The sequence below is a fragment of the Sparus aurata genome, chromosome 14 (genome assembly GCF_900880675.1).
Source record: "Sparus aurata chromosome 14, fSpaAur1.1, whole genome shotgun sequence".
Taxonomy (NCBI): Eukaryota; Metazoa; Chordata; class Actinopteri; order Spariformes; family Sparidae; genus Sparus; species Sparus aurata.
Window position 1 is genome coordinate 23,544,892 of NC_044200.1, and position 24,500 is coordinate 23,569,391.

At 42.2% G+C, this 24,500-nt stretch overlaps 1 protein-coding gene across 1 annotated transcript in view; it reads left to right on the forward strand.

Moving 5' to 3' along the window:
• The window catches only part of LOC115595356 (NACHT, LRR and PYD domains-containing protein 12-like), a gene marked incomplete at its 5' end in the record, with an annotated part of 104,119 nt that overhangs the window by 59,488 nt on the left and 20,131 nt on the right, over nt 1-24,500 (forward strand). The window contains 1 exon segment of the mRNA XM_030439738.1: nt 13,483-13,600. Coding sequence (XP_030295598.1) covers nt 13,483-13,600 — 118 coding nt within the window.

Genomic DNA, 24,500 nt, shown 5'->3' on the forward strand with positions numbered 1-24,500 from the left:
ACTTGTACTATACTGGATGATCTGATATGCCTAAGTAAAGTAACGTGAATCGTCTAACCAAGTCCTCATCATTGACTCTTGATTAACACAACACGGTGGCAGTGGTTATGGATTACCTATGAAACCGACACAACTGTCTGCTCGCACGGAGTGATTCCCGAGAGAAACTGTCTGAGGATAACTTCCCGATCGCCAATTGTGGTGAGTGGGAACCAAGCTAAGTGGCTAGCGGGAACGAGACGTGGGGAACGTGGATATTTTTCGAAGATCAGCTTAAATTAAATGTGAACTTAAGGATTCACAGGCTCCACTTAATGCAGTTCAGACAAAAGCCAGATGAATGCATTGATGACTTTGTAACTAGGACCAGGACTTTGGCGCTAAAATGTCAGTTCACTGATGAAGAGCTAAATGAGCGTCTCATCGAGCTCATAATAGCTAGCACCCCACATGATGCTCTGAGAAACGACCTACAGTGCTCAGCGTAAATAAGTACACCCTCTTCGAAAAGTACAATTTAAAAAAATATGTCAATGAACACAAAAACAATTTCCAAAATGTTGACAAAACTCAGTTTTATATAACATCTGTTTAACTTATAACATGAAAGTAAGGTTAATAATATAACTTAGAGAACAACAGTTTCAGTTTAACTCAAATTAGGGTGATGCAAAAATTAGTACACCCTACTGAAAGTCTCTGGAGCAAGGCAAAATACTACAAATGTGTAATTTAACAATAATCATTCATTAGACAGGTGTCCAGCAGACAGTTGACTATAAAAGGGTGTAGAAAAACCCTTCCCATTTCATGTTGTTAGCAATGGCACCACATGGAAGAGAAATGTCTCAAGACCTAAGAAAAAAAATAATTTCTTTACACTACAAAGGTGAAGGCAAGAAAATCAGCAAAGCTTTACTTATCAGTCAGAATACTGTAGCAAAAGTGGTACAAAAGCTTAAAAAAGATGAAACTGCAACCATCTCACAGAGACATCCAGGTCGTCCACGGAAGTTAACACCTCGTCAGGAGCATCTTCTGATGAGAAGAGTCAAAGAAAATCGGCATGCAAGTTCACTGCAGTTATCCAAGGAAGTAGACAGCTAAACTGGGGTGACTATTTCCCATGACACAATACGGCGTACACTGCAGAGGAATGGCATGCATGGGTGCCATCCCTGACAGAAGCCTCTCCTTAAGCCCAGGCACAAAAAAGCCTGCCTAGAGTTTGCCAGGGCCCATGCTGACAAAGACGAAGACTACTGGGACTATATACTTTGGAGTGATGAGACCAAGATAAATGTTTTTGGAACTGATGGCTTCAAAACTGTATGGCGTCGCAACGGTGAGGAATACAAAGAAAAATGCATGGTGCCTACAGTGAAACATGGTGGTGGCAGTGTCCTTATGTGGGGTTGCATAAATGCAGCTGGTGTCAGGGAGCTGCATTTAATTGATGGCATCATGAATTCACAGATGTACTGCTCTATACTGAAAGAAAAGATGCTACCATCCAGAGGTTGCGTTAGACTTTTTCGTTGTCTGTCATTTTGACTGACAGGGTAATAAAAATCCCGTCATAATCTATTTTTACCGGTCACTTTAATTTTTCAAATGATAATAATGACATATTCAATTGCATTTAATTTTAATTAATTTTAATTAATATTCAGTCCAAACAAGCTGAACAAATAATCCACACCGTGGATACACACATCAAGCAGAAGAATATGCAACTTTTTCTCCGCAGTAACAAAAACATCTGACTGTGTGGCCCCAGTAGCTACATATGAACAATGAATAGTGAAATATGAACAGTTTACCTGTGGCCTAAACACACAGTCTCACACCTTCCTCCTGGTCTGCATGGACTTGAATCGCGTGCCTGCTTGCGCGTAATCAAATGTCTCAAGTGAGACTGCTGCAGAGGCTATTGTCATGAGGTTTTGGACTTTTTCCTCGGACAGACGACTTCTCATGGCTGTTTTGATGTTGTTCTGGAGACTGAATTCGCGCTCTGCTGCCACACTGGAAACTGGAATCACAAGCGCCACTTCAGCCAAAGTTTTGAAAGCAGGGAACATTTCTCCAAGTGAAGTGATCAGAAGTCGGCAAGACTCTCTGAACGAGGGGTTTCCTGATCCTGCAAGCACCCACTTCAGCGATAGGAAATCCCGCAGCATGCGCTCCTTCTGCACCAGTGGATCAGCGGCACCGGTCTGTGACCCATAGTGGTCACAGACACGCTCCAAACATTTTTCGCGCTCCGTGACATTTTTCTTCTTTTCTACTTTTCTTCTTCTACAAGAGCCAATTACTGTAATATGCTCTTCGCCACCAAGTGGTCAGGGGTGGGAATTGCAATCTGTCAAAATGACGGATGGCCCTCAGATTTTTCCGTCACCGTTTAAAAAAAACGGTCAATGACGGAAAATATTCGGTTAACGCGACCCCTGCTACCATCACTTCGTGCCCTTGGTTGTCGTGCACTTTTCCAACATGACGATGATCCTAAACACACATCTAAGGCCACTGTTGGATTTCTGAAGAAGAACAGGGTGAAAGTGATTAAGTGGCCAAGTATGTCTCCTGATCAGAACCCAACTGAACACCTATGGGGAATTCTGAAGAGACAAGTTGAGCATCACTCTCCATTCAGCATCCAGTCTCTAAAAGAGATAATTGTTGAAGAATGGAAAAAGATTGATGTAGCAAAATGTTTCCAACTTGCCACAACTGTAGCATGAGCCATCAACCGCGCCAGTGTCCCGCGTTCCATGATATCTGCAAGGAATGCGGCAGGAAAGGACATTGGGCAAGATGCTGTAAGTAAACCAGACAGCAGCAACAACAACAAAAACAAGACTTTGACACAAGGAAAAGAAGTAAGTCTCGCCCACCCCAAAGCAAGTATTTCAACCACCAGGCATACAAGAAAGGACACAAGTTACAGTACGAATCAAAAATTGATGTGGTTGACAGTTATGACCCAGATGAGCACTTGTATCAGCAACGATTCCATTCCATTACAATCAGTGATAAATGTATGCACAACATCGACAGCAGACCACCCAGAGAGGAGGCCTACACCACACTGAATATCAGGCCACCTGATGTCCCAGGTAATGGACACACGCTTCGTCTAAAAATAGACATAGGACCATCAGGGAATACCCTCCCACTGAGGACATTTAGACAAATGTATGGCAACGAGGCAAGAGCATACAAAAGACTGAAGAAAAACAACATGAGGCTGTCTGCCTACAGCGGTCATTAGATTCCCTGTCTTGGAACCATAAACATTTCATGTCAATACAAGGACTCCTAATGGAGCAGTGCAAAGTTCTATGTTCTATGTGGACGTACCATGGCCATGGGTGATTGGACTGCCCACAAGTGAACTGCTAAATCTGGTGACTGTGCATGTGGACACCGTAAAAGGAATAATGCATGATGATATAAAAGACAAACCACAACAAAAGATGCTAAAAAATAACTTCCTGTGAGGACCTTAAGAGAACATATCCAAATCAGTTTGACAAGATAGGGAATTTCAAGGGGCCTGCAAAACTCGTCTTGAAAGATGATGCAGAGCCGTTCATAGACCCTCCACGGAAGTGCAGCATCCACATCAAAGACAAACTTCAAGAGGAGTTGAACAAACTTGACGAACAGGATGTACTGCAGAAAGCAGAACAGCACACCGACTGGTACTCCAGCCTGGCATACAGTACTAAGAAGGATGGATCCTTACGGATATTTCTAGACCCACAAAAACTCAACTCCAGCCTGAAAAGATGCCCACAAAAATTCCGACTGTGGAGGAACTAAACCCAAAGTTTGCAAACGCAAAGATATTCAGCAAGCTGGATGCCAAAGCAGGACACTGGTCAATACACGTGGATGCAGACTCCCAACATTTCGCACTCCATTTGGCAGATACTGCTGGAAACGTCTGCCTTTTGGTCTAAGTGTGTCACAAGATTTCTTTCAGGCCAGGGTGGACCGGATCCTCGAGGGGCTCCACGGCGTGATCAGTATAGCTGATGACATCGCAGTATGCGGAAAAGATGAAGAAGATCACGACAGAAACCTGATCAACCTGATGGAGAGAGCAGCAGAAAGCAGGTATGGTGTTCAACAGTGAGAAATGTGCCATTAAGCAGAAAAGCATCTCATTCTTTGGGAACTTGTACAAAGAAAATGGCATAAAACCTGACTTTGCAAAAATAAGAGACATTCAGAAAATGCCAACCCCCCAAAACAAAGATGAACTACACAGATTCATGGGAATGCTTACATATCTCGCAGCGTACATACCAAAGTTTGCAGACAAAGTGCACACCTTGAGAGGACTGCTAAAAAACGAAGCGCTGTGGTCATGGGAAGCTGACCATCAGAAATGTTTTGAGGAGCTGAAATCAGCCATTGCTGAGGGGGCATGTCTGAAATACTATGTTGCAAGCACACCTCTGACACTTGAAGTGGACGCGTCACAAAAAGGTATAGGATTAGCGCTGGTGCAGAATAACAGACCCATCGCTTTTGGATCAAAGACTCTGACAGACTGCCAGTCAAGGTACAGTAACATAGAAAGAGAAATGCTAGCAATAGTATACGGCATGCAGCGATACCACACTTGTATGGGAAGGCATTCACTGTGATAACAGATCACAAGCCACTAGTCACCATCTGTGCAAAGCCTTTGCACACAGCACAACCACGTCTCCAGCGCATGCTGATCAAGACCCAGGGGTACAACTATGAAGTCAGATAAAGACCTGGAGTAGAGATGATCCTGGCAGACACTCTCAGCCGTTTGCCAAACCCTGAAAACGATGGCGACATACAGCTGGACGAGCGCATAGATGGAATCAACGCTGAAATAGAAGACCCAGAGAGATACACCATAGCCATAATAAACTTCAAACAGACTGCCGATGACCCAAAACTCAGAGAACTGAAAGAACTTATCAACCAAGGATGGCCAGAAAACATAAAGGACATAACCAGAGACCTGTGTGCATATTGGTCTTTCAGAGATGAACTTGCCATGGAGTCAGGAGTCATATTCAAGGGCAGACAGATACTCATCCCAGATTCCATGTGCAGGGACATCTTGACCCAACTACATGTGGGCCATCAAGGTATAGAAAAAACGCGGCGGCTGGCCAGAGAAAGCATCTACTGGATAAAGATGAACAAGGTAAATGGTCTGCATTTTTATAGCGCTTTTCCAGTCTACTGACAGCTCAAAGCGCTGTACAACACGTGCCACATTCACACACTGATGACGGAGGCTGCCATGCAAGGCGCCAACTGCTCATCAGGAGCAATTTGGGGTTCAGTATCTTGTTCAAGGACACTTCGACATGCAACTAGGGGGAGCCGGGATTCGAATTGATGACCTTCCGATCACTAGGCGACCCGCTCTACCCACTGAGCCACAGCCGCCCCCCAAGGATATTGAAAAGACCTGTAAGTCATGCAGTGTATGTGCAGAACATCAAGACGCAAATCCTGAAGAACCCCTCACACCACATGACACACCGTCTAAGCCATGGCAGTCAGTAGCCTCTGACCTGTTTAAAGTCAATGGTCATCAGTTCCTGTTGACTGTGGACAGATACTCCAAATATCCACTTTTGGATGAAATGCCCACTCCAGTATCCAGCCATGCAGTCGCACAGAAGATTCAAACATATATGTCTTTATTTGGACGTCCGGATGAAATGGTGACCGATAACGGACCACAATACACAGGATAAGCCTTCAAAAAAGTAATGACAGTTTGGGGAGTAAGACACATTACCAGCTCACCCAATTACCCAAAAAGCAATGGATTCATTGAAAGGCATGTAAGACACATCAAGGTAATCGTGAAGAAAACGATTCAAAACAAAGATAACCTTCACATTGCTTTGCTGCAGGTAAGAGTGACACCTGCTGACAGCAAACTGCCATCACCTGCAGAACTTCTCTTTGGCAGACCAGTCACCACCCTGCTACCAAGCCGCACAGACCCAGGAAAAGAGGGACACCGACAGCATCTAGCTCACAGAGCAGCTGCAATGAAGGTACACCATGACCGCAGCTCTCGCAGAGAACTCCCTCCACTCCATCCTGGACAGCACGTGACTGTCTGGAACAAGGAGAAACAGAGATGGCACCCAGCAGTTGTTCTACAGAAGTGCAGCGAGTCATGGAGCTACATTATCCAAACACCACATGGAAACAAGATAAGATGCAACAGGAGCCATCTGCGCGGGCCATACTACACAGAGATGCAACAGACAGAGACTGTAAAAAGAATCCGTTTTGCGGAGCTGGCAACACTGGATAAAGACCACGAGAGTCACAGTGAGCAAAGACAGGACACACCAACTTGTGGGACTGAAGTCAAAGTGCCAATGCGAACAAGGTTTGGAAGACATGTAGTCAAACCAGCTCACTACAAGGACTACGTCTAACAGTGACAGGCCGTTGAAAAAAAAAAAAAAAGATTGTACCCATGTTGCATTTAAATGAAATATGTTCAAATGAGTTTATATGTTCAGATGTGGTAAATGTGTTGCATTCAGAAAATGAGTAATCTAATAGAATTATAGAGATTCTATGCTGCAAACTGAGATAAGGTTAAAGATGCAATAATTTCCATGTGTTTATGTTTGGCAGGTAATGCTTAATGTTTTGAAATAAGCACTAGAGTTAGTTTTGACTGAAATGTTGCCCCCCCACGCAGTAAGGTTGAAACATGTTGTTCTTGATCCTTGGAGTGTCGTAAGCTAAACAGAGGGGATGTTGTGATATGTTAAATGGAACTAGATTACCGCCCCAAGCGGAAAACTTTTCTGTTTGGTGGTTGAAGTCTGTCGTGTGATTAACCCTCTGGGCAGGCACGTGCACATATAAGGCCCAGGGGGTGCTTGAGCCCCTGCCCTTTTTACCTCCTATTATAAAGTGCCCTTTTTGTGTGTTTTTTAAATGAATAAATAAAATCCTGTTGTGCAAAGCGATGTAAAATACGGCGGTATAAAAACGGTATAATTACCGTTTTTATACCGCGGTATTATTGTTGTGAGTGTGTTGAGCCCAGGGGCGAAAATCCCAAGTCATAGTTGGGGGGGACAATAAACAGTAACATTTTAGAGAATAATTCCAGGGGGGGACAAGGAATAAAAGTTGTAACCTGTCTTTTATACAGCATCTTTTACCGCAATTTGACACTTTAGTCTCTATTTCTCCAATAGGCAGGCAGAAGACCTTTCTTAGCACTGGCTGAGTCCACCTGCACATGTCTAGATTTAAAACAAAATGACTGAAATCAAATTAACACGTACACATGCAATGAATAAACTAATTATCAGGCAAACATCTAAGTTTGTTTATCAGATTTCTCATAATCAGATAACGCCTTTTTCCAGATGAAAGATATCAGATTATGATATTTTCTCTCTCTCTCTCACTCTCTCTCTGGCAGTGTTGCACTCTTGCACTGTCAGCATGTTCAAATCAAATGTTTTAAAAAATGTTATCAAAAGTAATGATAATTACAATAATTGCATTATACTGTATTAGCCCTTACCATACCTGTATACAAGTTCTTGTTTATTCACCCAGCAATACAAAACAGTGGTATTAGGTGGAAGGTGGCAATAATACACTTTATGTGAACACATCTGACATAATACCTTTGTTCACTGTTCTAACTTCCACCACAGTCCATTAAATATCTTTACAAGAGGTAAAAGCTCCAAACTATCCCAAAACTAAAGGAAATACCTTAAAGAATAATCCAACATAAAACTATTTCTCAAAAATATATATTTATTGTGTTGTCAACAAACATCTGACAACTATGCCACAAAACTGTATGTATTCTGTTCTACAGTTAGAGAGTTAGTGCTCTTGTCCTGTCCTGTCCTCTCCCTCCTCTCTGTCTGTGACTATCACTATCTGTAGCTTTTAACTTAACTTAACAGCACTCCTAATTGAGCAGGCTTTTGAACAATGCAGGATAAATGTTGCAGACAGCCTGGACCTGGCGCTTTTAGTAAATGGGATGTGTGTTGTTGTAACTTATGTAACTATGTCTGTGTGGTATAGACCTCCCACCCCGTGAAGCACGGTGTGAGTAGCAGGCTCCGTCCACACGCTGCTGCAGCTGCTAGCTCCGCTCTTTGGAAAGAGTGTGGGGGGGACTCAACCATTTGTAAGAATTGGAGAGGGGGGGGACTAAATCTTTAAAGATGTAAATAGCACATTATTGCGCGACTATAATGACCACCGCTTACATTGTGCTTTCAATAAATGCTACTGCATTGTTCAAAAATTATTAATTGTGTCTCAAATTATTCAATTTGTCCCCCCTGGGATTTCCGCCTTTTCTCTGTCTGCTGCTCCGCTCTGTCACTCTCTATAAACGGTCGCCACTCTCAAATTAAAAGCCCCCCCGCTAAGAACCCAGTTTTAAACTCCAGTGGGGTGCAATGTAAAGCTCTTATTTTGAAGACAAAGAGAGAGAGAGAGAGAGAGCGAGAGAGAGAGAGAGAGAGAGAGCGAGAGAGAGAGAGAGAGAGAGAGAGAAAGTGAGAAGCCGCTACCTCATCAGAACTCCACCACGCATGTAGATGAGACGTGACAGTGGAGCGACTTGAACCTTTGTGAGTTATAAATCCATTAACATAACTTCCTTGTGGGGGCTAACAAGTCGCCTTCCACTGATTCAACGTGCTTAAATATGAGTCATATATCAGAAAAGCACCCATTTGTGCTTGTTAAACTAACTGCTTGTTAATGAGAGTTAAGAATTATCTGACAGCTGTCTGTGTCGGCTGTTTATCTGCCACAAATCTTCAACTTCTTCCAGATATTGAGTTTACTGTGACTTTGCTGTTGTAAACATGTTGCTCTACTAACAGTCACAGTAGTCATTTCTTGGTTTTGTCACATGTTTAGATGTGTAGTCTGTATTTCTAGTTTGCACTTGCCCTCCAATAAACAGCCTAATAATAAACCAGTGTTTTATTGCTTTTTAAGAATTGCAGCTGAATTGCATGTTTTCCAAACCTCAGTATTATGATAATGTGAATAAACTCATGTTGACAATAACTTGTTGACACAAAAGAAATGGCAACTGCGTATCACTCACAGCTACACAGGATACAAAGCTAAGTAGTTAGCTTTCTAAAGGACTTTGTTTATTAATTTTACATAAATGAATAATCTACATATTGTGTTATTAAGGCCTAAAAAAAATTGGTGCGGGCATGTACTGCCCTTTTCTGACTTTGAGCCCCTGGCCCTCTATAATCATGTGCATGTCCCTACCTCTGGGGTCTGGGGTATGATTGGCCGTTTTTGACTATTTTTGATTTTACTATTATATTTCACCTTAAAAACTATTTACCTTGCCTTGTTTGATGTCACTATTTTCACCACAACCTCACATGTGTGTCTGTACAGTTATTTTTTCATTGTGACATACTGTATTAACACAATGGACCTAAAATCACAAAAAAACATAAAATCAGGTCTGCCTGAGCTCCTCCAGCTCCTGCTCCACTTCAGCAGTCTCCTCATTGTTTTGACTCATTAAACAAAAAAATGACTCCACCACACACTAAACACACTACATAAGACACTAACTATGCACTCCAAACACGCTAAATGTCACAAATCTCTCAACTCTCAAAACTTGTGATCTCTGTCGCTGCCTCTGTGACCAGCACTGCTGCTTTCACTTTTCCGCCCTGTCCCTTTCAAATCCCCCCCGTCCTCAGCAACCAAATCACGTGACTTGCCATGTCATTTTGTGATTGGCTGGTGTGGTGCCTTTTTCTACCAATAGGAGCGTGTTTTTTTGCTTGCACTTACTGCTTGCGGACACGTTCGTGAGGAAAGCCCAATCTCTTTACTGTCTCTTCCTGCACCAAACAAGCAGCAAACGTGACGGCACCGTTAGCGAAAAAGCATGGTGTACATAATATATCATAAATCCGGTTTTACTTGGCATATCAACACGATTTAAAAACTGGTATATAGTTTGAAGGTTGCTCGAACACATAAAGTCAGAACCAAGAATCACATAGGCTCTGTCTCGCTGCTACGTCATCTTAAATTGGTCACGTGATTTGGACGCGCTGGCGTGTCAATCGACCTCAGAGGGTTAAAATGACCTCCCAGGCTGCTTAGAGTCCGTACATCCAACTACAATAACCACAGTTCCTTGGGAACAATCCCATAATTCCTCTGCAGTTTCCTTCAGGTCAATAGGCGAGTTCAAGATCAAGCAGCGCTGCGCAGCGCTGCATAGATCGTGATGCATGCTGGGTAAAATGTGTCCACGATGACCTGGATGGGAGTGGTTTCTGCTCCGCATCTGATGTCACATGACCTTAAGTTATCGCGGGAGCGAGGCTGCTGCAGAGCATTCGCGCAGTTGCTCTCCAGGTACTGCGCGACCCAAGACCCACCTTCATGACGTCAGGACTTTGCCCTAATTGGCTCTCATCTACGCTGACGTATATGATGTGTGTTCCGATGAATTTCCATATCCATAAGGCCTCTGCCTCTTTTCTACTCAAATATCAAATACTTTCAGATCAGTAGCAGCCGTGTGGGATAGTCAACATGAATAAACCTATAAAATCCTTCATGTAACGCAACAACCCTGAAAGATGTCGTCAATAAACTGCTCAGTTCTGTCAGCTTGTGGTGATGATGGAGAAGTGGTTAACTGCTGTGTCCAGTGTTATCTGTACTATCCACTCTTATTAATTAACCCTTTCTGTTCCCGTCACATTAACAATACAAAGAATTATCCTGAGCTGTTCTGTGTGTGATGAGATGGTGCAGCGGGACAAGGCATCTGATTCAGTCATTTGTTCTGATTATCGTATTTCATTCATTCAGTGAATTGTATTTCATTAATTGTGAAAAATGTTGCTATGAGAAAATGCTTCATCTTATGTGTCTACAGTTATGCTTATTTGTTAAATGTAGTCAGCAAATTCCCCTCAGCTGTGACATAATCATGCACCTAAGCACAGTTGTCATCATAATAATGAATAACTGTTGAAATTGTATTGTACTGTTATTAGGCAAGACTTACTATAATGTACCAGATAGACAAAGTTCAAATTTATTTAATGGTGATATTACAAGGAAAACAGAAGATGATCATTTACAGTAAGACAACATTTAGGCTCTTCATCTACTCTTGATGCGCCACTGTGTGACCGTTTGAAGTGAAGCAGTTACAAAGTATCCAAATTTCCAAATTTGAAGTTGTTATTATGACAAAGCTGTCACATTCTGTTGTCTCTAAATATGAACTGTCTGTCTGTGTGTGTGTGTGTGTGTGTAGGCTATACATATATATATATCTATATCTATATATATATATATACACAATCAGATGAAAACATCCTCTGCAAAAAGACAGGCTTGACACGGGTCTTGATCCCCGAACATCTCAGATTGAATAATTTCTGAAGGAGATTAATATGAGAAAAAGGCCATCAAAGTTCCCATAGCATCAGGTAAGAAAACTGATCGCACTCGTTGTTGATTGTAATCAAACATTGATGGAATTTCAATTTCCTCCACTTCTTCGCCGACGAAGAAGGCAAACACCGCAACCTCAGCCAGGTCACGTCACGTCTACGGGAAGAGACAGAGCTGAGAGAGAAGTTCAAACCCCGCCTCCTTTCTCACCTCCACTCAGGTGACCAGTCACACAGTGAGGTGTGTGTTAATGTTGGATTGTTGGTTTTAAAGTGACAGACACTGTTGGACACAGACCGTCCTAATGTGACATCAGAAAGGTGTGGCCCCACTCACATTTAAATCTGTCAATAGAAAGTGTTGAATCTTTGAAAAAGGAGCTTTGATGATGTTAAAGTCACGCTGGACAAAAGACACATGGATGTAATTTAATGTCATCTCTGAATGAACACACCAAACACCATCAAGCAGACCACATTGATGAAGGCTCATTAGCATCAGCGTCAACATCAGATCCCACAGGTGCGACATCAGCAGAGTGTGCTCCCAAACTGTTCAAGGATCACAAAGAATTTAAAACTTACATCAGTTCTTCTGTGATGGCCCCACTGTATCAGCTGCAGACTAATGCCCCCCTTCAACAGTGTTACAGATTAGTTGTAGATAAGTCTTCTCAGAGCCAGAATGATCTACAGATACTTGGCCAATTTTCAAAAATGTTGAACTATCCCTTTAAAGAGAAACTGTCTCCTGTGTTTATCTGATCAGCTCTTCTGATTGGCCCTTTTAAAGACCACCCATCAAACTATTCAGAACCAATATCAGGGCTCCAGACTAACTTTTTGCATTCGTTGCACTGGTGCGCCTTACTTTTTTTTTTAGATGCACTGGCACAAAATTTAGGTGCACTCGAATTTTAAGGCCATAAGGAGACCTTTCTGGCTCCATAACTTTAATATAACGTGAATGATTTCCAAACAAGAATAAGATATTGAGAAATCCTTGTCTTTATTTGAAGGACATTGACATAAGAAAAATAAGGTGTTTCAAGTGCTTCACTGAGCTGAAATTGCAAAATAAAACATTAAGCACAATAAAACATTCCCAAATAAAACAGTGCTTGTGCAACTTTCTCCACACACCGGTCCCGGCAAGTAGTGTGTTTTTTTGACATGCTGTGTTTTTTTAAAGTTTCGATACGAAACGTTGTTGACCCGCTTACAAATGCACTATTACCGGCCATACTCTGACCGCACTCATGACAGTATACACAGTGCATTATATTACATCCTTTATCGTACCGTAACCAGGGAAACTGTTTCAACCAGTCCTGCCTGAAAGAATACGTTTTCAGCGTTTTACTTTGAGTCTCGGGGCCGGGCTCTTTCTCTGACTCGGTTGTCTCCTCTGGTTCCGAGTCTGATGCGGCCGAAGGACCGGGGCTTGGCATCTCAGCAGAAACCGAGGGAATGGCAGCAGGGGTGGTTGTCGGCTTAGATTGTTTAGTGAAAAAACTTTCAATGCTTCTGCCCCTCTTCATTTTGCCTCATTTTGTCTCGTTTTGTTTCTTTTCTTTTCTTTTCCCCTTCTGCTGCTGTGGCGCTTAGTTCGGTCGCGCCGCTCGCATTTTTTTTAGTTTTGCCGCTGGCACATTTTAAATACACACAACGGAGAGCAGTGACCACAGCCAATCTGTTCAGTCACAGGAGAACACAGAGAGATGATGTGCTTGCAAAGTACATTTATATTTTTTAGATGCACCGGTGCGACCTAGAAAAATCCTTAGGTGCATTCTAAAAATTTTTGGTCACATATGCGACCAAAACGGTCGCACTCTGGAGCCCTGAATATCGTCTGATAACAATCAGAGCACCTTAATTAGGACACAGTGATGTTGAGCTGCACATTTAAACCTGAACACATCTGATTGGATCATGAAATGATTTTTATCTTCATCATTTATTCTTTATTCAGATTGTGGAGCTGCAGTTTGTCAAAGATCAGCTGTGATTCTCTGGCCTCAGCTCTGAAGTCCAACCCCTCCCATCTGAGAAAGCTGGACCTGAGAGGAAACTACCTGAAGCATTCAGATGTGAAGCTGCTGTCTTATCTGGAGGACAGTCCACACTGTAGACTGAAGACTCTGAGGTCAGTAGAGGGTTGGAGTCAGTCCACGCTGGTTTCAGCAGTATTGTTCTGAACACAGTCATTGTCAAATTGAAGATCCAGCATTTCCTGTTTTCCTCAGTGAAGCTGTGAGAGGAGAACGGTGACAGGCTTCATGAATGGACAGAAAGACAGAGAGAGAACAGTCAGCCAATCAGATGAGCCAGAAGCTTGTTGTGATCTGGTGTTGAGTTAATGTGAAGACGACTGTTGTTGTTGTGTTCATGTCTACAGGAAGTAAAGCTGGATTACAGCTGACAACATCACAGGATGTGTAGAGACAGTCGTCCTCATTCATCACATGTGATCTCTCTAAAACACTAAAGAACTGATCAGCTGATCTGTGTCACAGCTCTCAGGTCTACGGTGGCCCTGAAGGTCAAAACAACATTTCACAAAACATCAAAATGTGGACAGGGACTCGGGTTCTGTCCAATTACAAACAAGAACGCTGTCCCACCTTTTCTGTATTCTGAGATGTTGATGTGTTTTGACCTTCAGGGCCACCGTACAGATCAGTCTGACTGAAGCCTGCAAATCACTGCTCTGATTTCAGAGAAGCATCATTACATTTAGTAACCATGTGGTGTTTGTACAGAGCAGAAGCTGTCCAGTAACCACAGCTGATGTTTGACTGTCAGTCTGTGTATGAACATGTAGGAGCTTTAACATCATATATTCATCTGTCCATCTGTCTTTTGTTTGCTCCACATGTTTTACAACAGACTCCATATTTACACATTTGTAATGTTTCAAAGCAGATGAAATATGCAGGTGTGACTGAGACTCTGGTTTTTAACAGCTGTCAATCATCATTAAAGTGTTTCTGCAGCGATGATGCGTTCAGGGACTCTCTGCAGTTTATTTCTTTTTATTTATTTATTTATTTATTTATTTATCTTGTTTATTTCGGGCATGTCAATTCATAAGCATCACAATTCATCATTGTTCAAATAATACAACACACATGGCCGAAAGGGAAAAGCGGGAGAAGCCAAAGCTTATCAAGTCCCGCCCCCATTACCCACAGGATAAAATCTTCATCCTGATCTTTTCTTGTCTTTTGCAATTTACTTTTTTCTTTTCTTCTCTTTTTTTCTTTTGTTATGACCTTTGACAAAACATATTACAGCAGTAGCATACAGAGCTGAATTCAAGCTCTAGACAGTACATACAGATTACATGTGTGTCTGCACATGTGTCCATATTAGTCCATCATGAGTGAACAACAGTCTCATCTTATGGCCTCATCTTATGGCCAGGCTTGCCACAAAGTCAGAATGTCCAATTGATAGAGAGCAAAAGTCCAGTGTATTTATTATTCGTTGAGATGGTCTTGGGATGGTGTAAGAGCCCCTTTAATGCATTTTTATATTATTTCATCAGTCTCCTCTCCAGCTTTTATCGCTGCTAGCTTCGCCATGTCCTCCCGATTGGTGGCTACATCAACTCGCATCTGTATCACGAAGTCGCGGATTGTTGAGATGTCAGAGCGTATCCCGACCACAGCACTCCGAGTATTTGCGTTGTCCGCACTGTGTACTTGAGTGAAAGCTGCAGAGTAAACCTGTAAGCTTCACTCCAACACGTTAACATGAAGCTGAAAGGAAGCTGGCTACGCTACACAGCCGCTCCACTTGTGGTCTGAACAGGACTGAAGTCCTGCTGGTCTTTATATCACTGACTGACAGCTGATGGAGGGAGTCTCTGGAAACACTCATGTATCACTTCTGCTCACTCTTGATGTTTCTACAGGTGGGACTGGTATTAGGTGGAGGTGTTGAGAGGATCAGCTGTGTCCTGATGATCCAGAGAGGTTGAAGCAGCACCATCAGCTGGTGGGTGGAGAGGCTCTGACTGGGCTGTGTTACTGGGAGGTGGAGTGGAGAGGAGAGCTTGATCCAGCAGTGACTGACGAACCAATAACAACAAGTGGAGATGACTGTCAGTGCTGCAGTCTGAACTGCTCTGAGATCAGCTCCACTGTCACCAAGTCCACCATCCAGCTCCATGTGTTGGGGCCATTAACTGCCCTCCCTACTGCCCCCTGGATTTAACAACAACACAAACAAATCCATCCAGTCCAAACACACATTTACAACTACAACATGTTTATACTTTAAATATATTTGTAATGAACTATTTTCACACATTAAGTTACAGCTCAGTATCTGTGTGTCACTAGTGCAGCCTGACGTTGAACTTGAGGGGAACATTTTAGACGTGACACCAGTTTGATCATCATATTTCCTGCAGCATCAGTGAACTCCAGTTTAACGCGCAACCCTGCTGGTTTACACATCACGTGATCAACACACACATGAAGTCAACCTGTGGAGCTTTTTCCCTCTGAGCTCAGTGTTGAAGCCATTCTTATCACCAGCGTTCATGTTCTGGAGCTGCTTTCTGCCAGCAGATGTCACCGTTTCCATTGTGTCGCCTCACTGAGGTTTAACTGAACCATGATGTTTCTCTCTGACTGCATTTGCTATCAAATTAAATGGAATCATAAATGAGTTCAACTTGATTTAAAGATTTATGTAATATGTCACATTTCTGCATTAAAATGTCTAAAAACGACTCGACCTTTGTTCTGTATGTTGTTGAGTTGTGTTCTTACATCACAACAATGTTCAAACCAGAGAAATCCACAAGTTTACAAGAGGTGATGGTGTGTTTGTAAGACACGTGAGCGCTTTATAGTTAAACTGTGGGACATTTACTGATGTATTTTATGTGGTCGAGCAGCACGTGTAGATATCTTCAGCCTGTGGTAACCACACACCTTATTTCAGGCTTTAAACTGAAAACCAACTCAACAACTCATCAACTTTGAGACGAGGGAAGCAGATGTAGTCAAAGATTCATCATACTGCTGAACTTAGTACTTCCTAGACTACTTACATGAAAAATGTTAAAGCCCCTGTACGGAGTTTTTAACTGGATATGCAAAAGTCTCTCGTTTCTGCTGATGTGTCTCTGTTACCTACAACAGCAAATGAGCCCATCAGCATGAAGATACACTTTTTCTAAGTAGTCTAATTCTATACCTCTGAAAGGCCTTGGTCGGGTCGGACCACTGACGAAACGATTTATGGCAGTCAGACCGGAACTGACGACATTCAGGATACGGCATAGCTGTTTTGTTGCTACACTAGCCAGTGCTAACCGAGCTAAAACTTTTGTCATGGCTGATAATGAGACAAAGAAAAGAAAAAGAATTCGAACCGAAGACCAATTAAAGGCCAAGAGAGAATCCGATCGAGCTAGGGCTAAAACACGGATAAACATTGGCGATTCCTTCCAGAGATGGAGAGAGTTGCGGGGCTTGAAGGGAGGGTCGGATCCAGAATTCGCTCGATTCCTCCTAGACAGGTTTGTAAATTTTATTTCATTTATGAAATGAAATGCGGGATGTAGTTTACAGCAATACATTAATTTATGTTGTTACAACAAAGCTGGCTAACGTTACCACTAGATTAGCTCTAGATACTACACTCTTAAAAACGACAACAAGCGTCTTAGATCACGCATCCATTTCAGCTGTGTGTATCAGCCCAGCTGACCTGCAACGATGCATCGGTAATTTCCTCTGTCATTATAAAAGATTCAGTTTCTTACTTAGAAAAAAACATCCATCACAATCACTGTGACTTTGCTGTAACGCTAGCTCTGTAGCACCTTGGGTAATATATATAGCTGGGAAATTGCAGTGCAACAGCAGCATTACTTTGTTTCACCCGCGGCATATCATATCAAGTAGAAATACAAATAGACACATTACCTCGTCCATATGCACGCTGCAGATAGCTGCTAAAAAAAAATAAATAAAATGTTTTCAAAGCAAGTCCCGTCGTCTTTCCGACGTTTCCAAAACAAATCTACACGCGCCGGCCAGACAAACGTCTTCATGACAGTGGGCGCTAGAGCTCATGGGAAATGCAGTCTTCATTCCGGAAAAACACCACCGCTTTCGTCCAGCGGGGCCGCCAAAATCAACACTAAATGAAAAGTCTGTACAGGGGCTTTAAGTACTTTTACTGTGTACTTTGCAAGTAAAATCCTCAAATAATGATATTGAAAACTTTGTAATTTACTTTATTTTAGACTAATGAATAATTTATCAATGTTTGTGAGTTTGCTTAATTAAAGAAAAAACCTCCTGCTTGTATCAAAAACACAAAAACTCTTGTTGCCAAAATGTTCCATTGTGAGCGACAGGAGATTCTGAATGAACTGATGTGGATCGGGAACGATGGAGGAATGACAGCAAGTTCAGAAAACTGGTTCTGTTTGTTCTCCTGCAGACAGTTTGGAGCTGAACATGATGCTTCTGATGGTCGGTGGAGCTCTCGTGTCTGAAGTCTATACAGCCGAGAGTGTGAGTCTGTTTGAGCAGCACAACATTTCCAACTGATCTGATAGAAAACATTTGACAACACCAGGCTTGTAGAATCAGTTTGACTCATTTAATGCTTCATCACAGATGGACAGAAACCAAAGTAGTCTATGTTGTTGAGGATGTTCAGCAGTCTCACAGCCTGAGGACAGAAGCTACGTCAGCAGTTCCTTCTGGTTCTGTTAGTCTTTTCAGTATTCTTTGAGCTCTGAGCAGACACCTCACTTCTCCTCTGTCACTGATGCTCTGTGGATGGATGGATCACCTGCTGCAGAGCCTTCCTGTCCTGGGCCGAGCACCAACCAGACAACATGTCAGTCCACAAAACTTGATGACAGGATATCAGGATTCAGTTCAGGAAACCGTCGTCCAGCTCGTCCTCAGCAGCCTGTTCCTCTGCCCACACTTTCAGCTCCTGGCTGCTCTCGTTCTGGAGAAACCAACAGTGACAATCAGCACTCTGCAGATGTATCAGCCATGTTTGATCCCCCTCGTAAAGTCCAGGTGAAAGATACTCACGCATTCCCTTCAGGCTCCTGTGGCGACTTGTCTCCATTGTTTGGATTGTCTTATTCGTCTTGGTGATTCGTCCCTTCAACCGTCCGTTACCTGCAAGATGAGAAAGAAGAACAGTAGTAGTTTCACGTCTCTTTGTGCAGTTTTTGTGAATTTGTGAAAGATTTTGTGTATTTGTGGAGGTTTTAAACGAATTTGTGGAAGTTTGTTGTGTATTTGTGGAAGTTTTTAGCGTATTTGTGGAAGTTTTTAGTGAATTTGTGGAAGATTTTGTGTATTTGTGGAGGTTTTTAGTGAATTTTTGGAAGATTTTTGTGTATTTGTGGAAGTTTTCTGCGTGTTTGCGGACGTTTTTCAGTCAATTTGTGGAAGATTATGTGTATTTGTGGAGGTTTTTAGTGAATTTGTGTAAGGTTTTAGTGAATTCGTGGAAGATTTTGTGTATTTGTGGAGGTTTTTAGCGAATTTGTGGAAGTTTTTTCTGTATTTGTGGACGTTTTTAGCCAATCTGTGAACGTTTTTTGTATATTTGTTGTAGGGAAGTATATGGGACTCACACGGACGGCACCATAAAATATGTAAGGTGTGATGTATAGGAGATACACTGCTATTTGATTATAAGGGTAATTAATCACTGGCGATTAATAATAAGATGGGGCACCACCTTCGTTGTTTAATTTATTGGAATAGGCCGGAGGGAACTATTCCAAACATCTAACAAAGTTTGACTTGGACATCTAGAGTATCAATTTCAAATCAGTTTATTCAATCTCATATTCTGAAGCAACTACTTCTTTGCACGTATCCATTGGTTCTCCACATTAAAATTAAGTTCCAGACGAAGACAAATGATTATATATGTTTATTGACTAAATCATTTGGGGTAAAATAAAAGAAATGACAATTTTAGACGAACAACAACAGACAACCGAAAAGGTAAAGACTGCAATTGGAAAGTAATAAAATTATGTGACCGTCGGCAGATGGTAAAGTTAAACGGTCTGGTTTTTATATATGAAATATTACGGGAGTAAATTTTAATACTAACGAGACCCTAATCTTAATTCTCCTAAATTCATAAGATAGAAGTCAGAACCAGACAGAAGTCAGAACCTAGACAGAAGTCAGAACTTTAGACAGAAGTCAGAACTTTAGACAGAAGTCAGAACTTTAGACCCCCACTCATTCTCACGTGTGTGGATCCAGCTGTATGAAGACGTTCAGCCTGTTTTGTCTGGGAGTCAGGAGGTCCTGAAGCTTGGTCTCTTTGAGAGTTCTGGGTTGGACTACGCGTAGGTCCAATGGCCAGAGGGAAGGCCAGTACTCTGTTGAGGAACTCTCAGTCCGAAGGCCCAGCGGGTTTTCCCGCCTTGGGAGCACTGGGGGCAGAGTCGATCTCGGCTGGGAGCACACAAAGTCTCTTTTGTTGGAGACTCCTTGCAAGGCTTCTGAAGCAGACAATGACTGCAGCGTTCTTCATCAGATGATCATAGTCTTGAAAAATACTTTTTCTTTGTTGTTTCAAAAGGTGGTTCTTAAGTTCTGATCCTTAACCAATTTAACTTCTTGTGGATCAGGCGGTGATACTTTAACAATATATTAAATCAAAAATCAAAAAGAAAAGAATTTCGTTCTATTAAAAACTTGGATAAAGTGTGTGTGTGGGGGGGGGGGGACTGGGTCGTCTTTACCCAACCAACTTCTTCTTCCCTGTTTTCTGATGTGGAGAGAGAGAAGACTCTATCGTGCTTAGTCATTAAAATTAATAACAGAAGGTCTCTGGTGATCTGTTTATAGCTCAAAAACAACATCTTCTCACTCTGTGGAGAGTAGAAGACTTGTGCTTGCCCTGTTTGACCTGAGGAAAAAGGAGTTCATCTTCTCTGGGGGGGGGGGGGAGAAGCGAATATTCAGTCAAACAGATAGGCTTTGTTTGTTAAGTTAATCTTGTCATGTGGAGTGAGAAATCAGTGGACGGGGAAAGGAAGCAGACCCTTGTGATGAAGACAAAAGGGCATGTGTTCCTACATATTCCCCCACTTCAATCCAATGACTGCGGCAACAGGAACTTGGATCGATGAAGTCACACTGCCCGTTGTCGAGGTATCCCTGGGCCACATTCCATGATCAAAGTTGGTGTCTGTCTATATCATATGCTAAGGTTTAATCATATAGCAAAGAGAGAATGAGGAGGAAACCATATTGATAACCCTAACTTCCTCTGAGGGTTAGTAGGAAGTACTAGTCTTAGAGTGTTAGTAACTGTCATGACTAGCTGTAAGACTCTAATACCTAAATAATTTCTATTTCATTCTTGGGTCGGAAGTAGGCTTTATGAGGCCTCTTGTAGGATTCTTGAGGGGACTCTTGTCTTCCCTGTTTGACAGTTAAATCGGTAGTTAGACCTGTCTTTGTGTTTAACTTTTAAATTCATCCATCAGTACTTTGCTGAGGGCTTTATAGCTGTTTTTGACATGGCGAGATTGGCGCTTGATGAATTTGCTGACTTTCTGATGTGATGTTACTCTAATTAGATAGACTTTTTCATCAACTATGACATTTGAGAGTCTCCTTTAGATATGACTCTATATCTTTTAAGTAAGCACTGGTATCCTGAGTACCACCGGGCTTGGGTTCGAACAGGTTATGCTTCAAACCGTTTCATCTAAGTCCCTGTCAAAGGAACCTTGCGAATAGTAAGCAATTGAAAGAGGGAGAGGCTTTTTAGCTCCGCCCACTGATATACCCCCACTTGTTTTAGCAGGATTTGCCTCAGTGGTGGTTTGACCACTGAGGGAGCAACTTCTAAGCTATGGAATTCACAGCAGTTGAGTTCACTTTTCACTCAACAGCAACTTCTGGGCGAAGGCAGCGGAACTGATTTCTTCTCACAGACAGTTTTCCAGCGCTTCAGAAAACTTTTAATCTGCACAACCATTTTATTCTTTTAGTTAGGATTTCACAATTTAAACTGATCGAGGGATTTTTTCACCTCTTTTACACAGTCTAAACTTTTTCTTTCAACCCGCAGTAAGCATTTTATTCTTTTACTTCGGATTTCACAAGCTAAACCGATAGGAGGATTTCTTCGCCCCTTTTTCACAGTCAAACACACTGTCCTTTTTCACAGGATTGTTGCCACGGCAACCGATCTTGGTACTTCACTACACGGAGTGGTACCTTAAAGAAACCTCTCACTGTTTAACACAGCTGTCTTCGGTTTAGTTAGCTACTCCAAATCAGAACACACGAGGGTCTGTGTCCACTACACACCCCTGTCAATGCGCAGCAGGTGGCAATGTAATGACAGGAACGGGTCCTCAGTGCTGGTGATGCGCAGCCACCGAGTCTCGCCCAACCGGTCCAATTCAAGTGTACGGTGACACTTGTCCATGCAAATAGGTCAGGGATCTGGTTACACGCAGCATCTGGACAAAAGAATAATGCGCGGTGGCTCTAAACGGCCTTTCAACCCACAGATCTGGTTACAACATAGAATCTGGGTACGTTACTTTCAACATAAGCGATGCTGGAAAGCTCTCTTATCACTCACAAATCTGGTCACAATGCAGCATTCGTACACATTAATTTTATCTTAAGCAACTCTTAAAGCTCAGCGAAGTTTTATGTTCATGCACAATTCAAGGTGTGTGCAGTCAAGAATATAATATAAAGTTAAGTATCACACTAATCACTCGATGGACAGTCAGGTGATATTAAAACAGCTTGGGTTTTGATTATTACAACTGATGTTTGTCTATAGTTAAAGGGATAGTTTGGGTTTTTTGAAGTAGGGTCATATAAAGTACATATCTATAGACGATCTGATTCCTACCATAATCACTGATCAGCACAGCCTCAGTTTGGAGAAATAGAGAGCCGCTCCAGCCCAGACGCTCAGCTTTGTACTGCAGTGAACAGGGTCCAGCAAAAAACAGGGTCCTAAAACAAGGCTCACCTACAATGTTTTACATCAGTTCAAGTGTATGTTGTATAGGTAAAATTCACACTGCTTTACATCGCCGTCAGACTGCGCTTTCTTTTGGCACTACATTTCTCAACCGCAGAACCCCCGTAACCCTACGCATAAGCGCTAATGCGGAAGGATACGGAGAGTTAAGTTTCGTTTTTATCGAAAGTAAACCTCTCGTCCAGCAACTGGGTATCGCGCTGTATTCTGCCGCTCACAGATCAGCTGTTGCCCAGTTACGCTAGTGCGTAGGGATACGGAGGTTCTGCAGTTGAGAAAATGTAGTGCCAAAAGAAAGCGAGGTCTGACGGCGCGGTAAAGCGGTGTGAATTTTACCTATACAGCCTACACTTGAACTGATGTAAAACATTTCAGGTGAGCCTTGTTTTAGGTGGTTAATTTCGCATTTTTGCTGGACCCTGTTCACTGCAGTACAAAGCTGAGCGTCTGGACTGGAGCGCTCTCTACTTCTCCAAACTGAGGCTGGCTGATTGGTGATATGAGCCCACTTCAAAAAACCCGCACTATCCCTTTAATTTAATGCAGAGAACCTTGGGGTTGGGGTGGCCTCACATGGGGCACCATAAAAGGTGTAGGGACGTATATGGGACTCACACGGACGGCACCATAAAATATGTAGGGTGTAATGTATAGGAGATACACTGCTATTTGATTATAGGGTAATTAATCACTGGCGATTAATAATATACTCGTAGATGGGGCACCACCTCCATTGTTTGATTTACCGGAATAGGCCGGAGGGAACTCTTCCAAACATCTAACTGTACATGTTTGACTTGGACAGCTAGAGTATCAATTTCAAATCAATTTATTCAATCTCATATTCTGAAGCAGTGACTTCTTTGCATGTATCCGTCGATTCTCCACGTTAAAATTAAGTTCCAGACGAAGACAAATGATTATATATGTTTATTGACTAAATCATTTGGGGTAAAATAAAATAAATGACAGTTTTAGACGAACAACAACAGACAACCGAAAAGGTAAAGACTGCAATTGGAAAATAATGAAATTATGTGACCGTCGGCAGATGGTAAAGTTAAACGGTCTGGTTTTTATATATGAATTATTACGGAGTAAATTATATACTAATACTTACGAGACCCTAATCTTAATTCTCCTAAATTCACAAGATAGAAGTCAGAACCGGACAGAAGTCAGAACCTAGACAGAAGTCAGAACTTTAGACAGAAGTCAGAACTTTAGATCCCCACTCAGTGTGTGGATCCAGCTGTATGAAGACGTTCAGCCTGTTTTGTCTGGGAGTCAGGAGGTCCTGAAACTTGGTCTCTTTGAGAGTTCTGGGTTGGACTACGGCACAGCGCGTAGGTCCAATGGAAGGCCAGTACTCTGTTGAGGAACTCTCGGTCCGAAGGCCCAGCGGGTTTTCCCGCCTAGGGAGCACTGGGGGCAGAGTCGATCTCGGTTGGGAGCACACAAAGTCTCTTTTGTTGGCTTCTGAAGCGGACAATGACTGCAACGTTCTTCATCAGATGATCATAGTCTTGAAAAAGACTTTTTCTTTGTTGTTTCAAATGGTGGTTCTTAAGTTCTGATCCTTAACCAATTTACCTTCTTCTGGATCAGGAGGTGATACTTTAACGATATATTAAAATCAAAAATCAAAAAGAAAATAATTTCGTTCTATTAAAAACTTGGATAAAGTAAAGCACTTAAAGTAGTGTTTCAATTTGCTTTTCGTAGAGCTTGTTGCAAAAATAAAAGTAAAGATTACTTTAAAAAGAAAAAGAAAAAGAAAAGAAGAGAAGACAGAAGAGAAGAGAGAGTGAAGAGAGAGAGGAGCAGAGAGCATTTCTCTCTGTTTTATGAGCTGCAGCAGGCAGACTGAAAGAGGGGGGGGGGGGGGGGCTGACAGTGTCACACCTCCTGTGATCTGAGTTTAGACTCACAAAAGTTTAA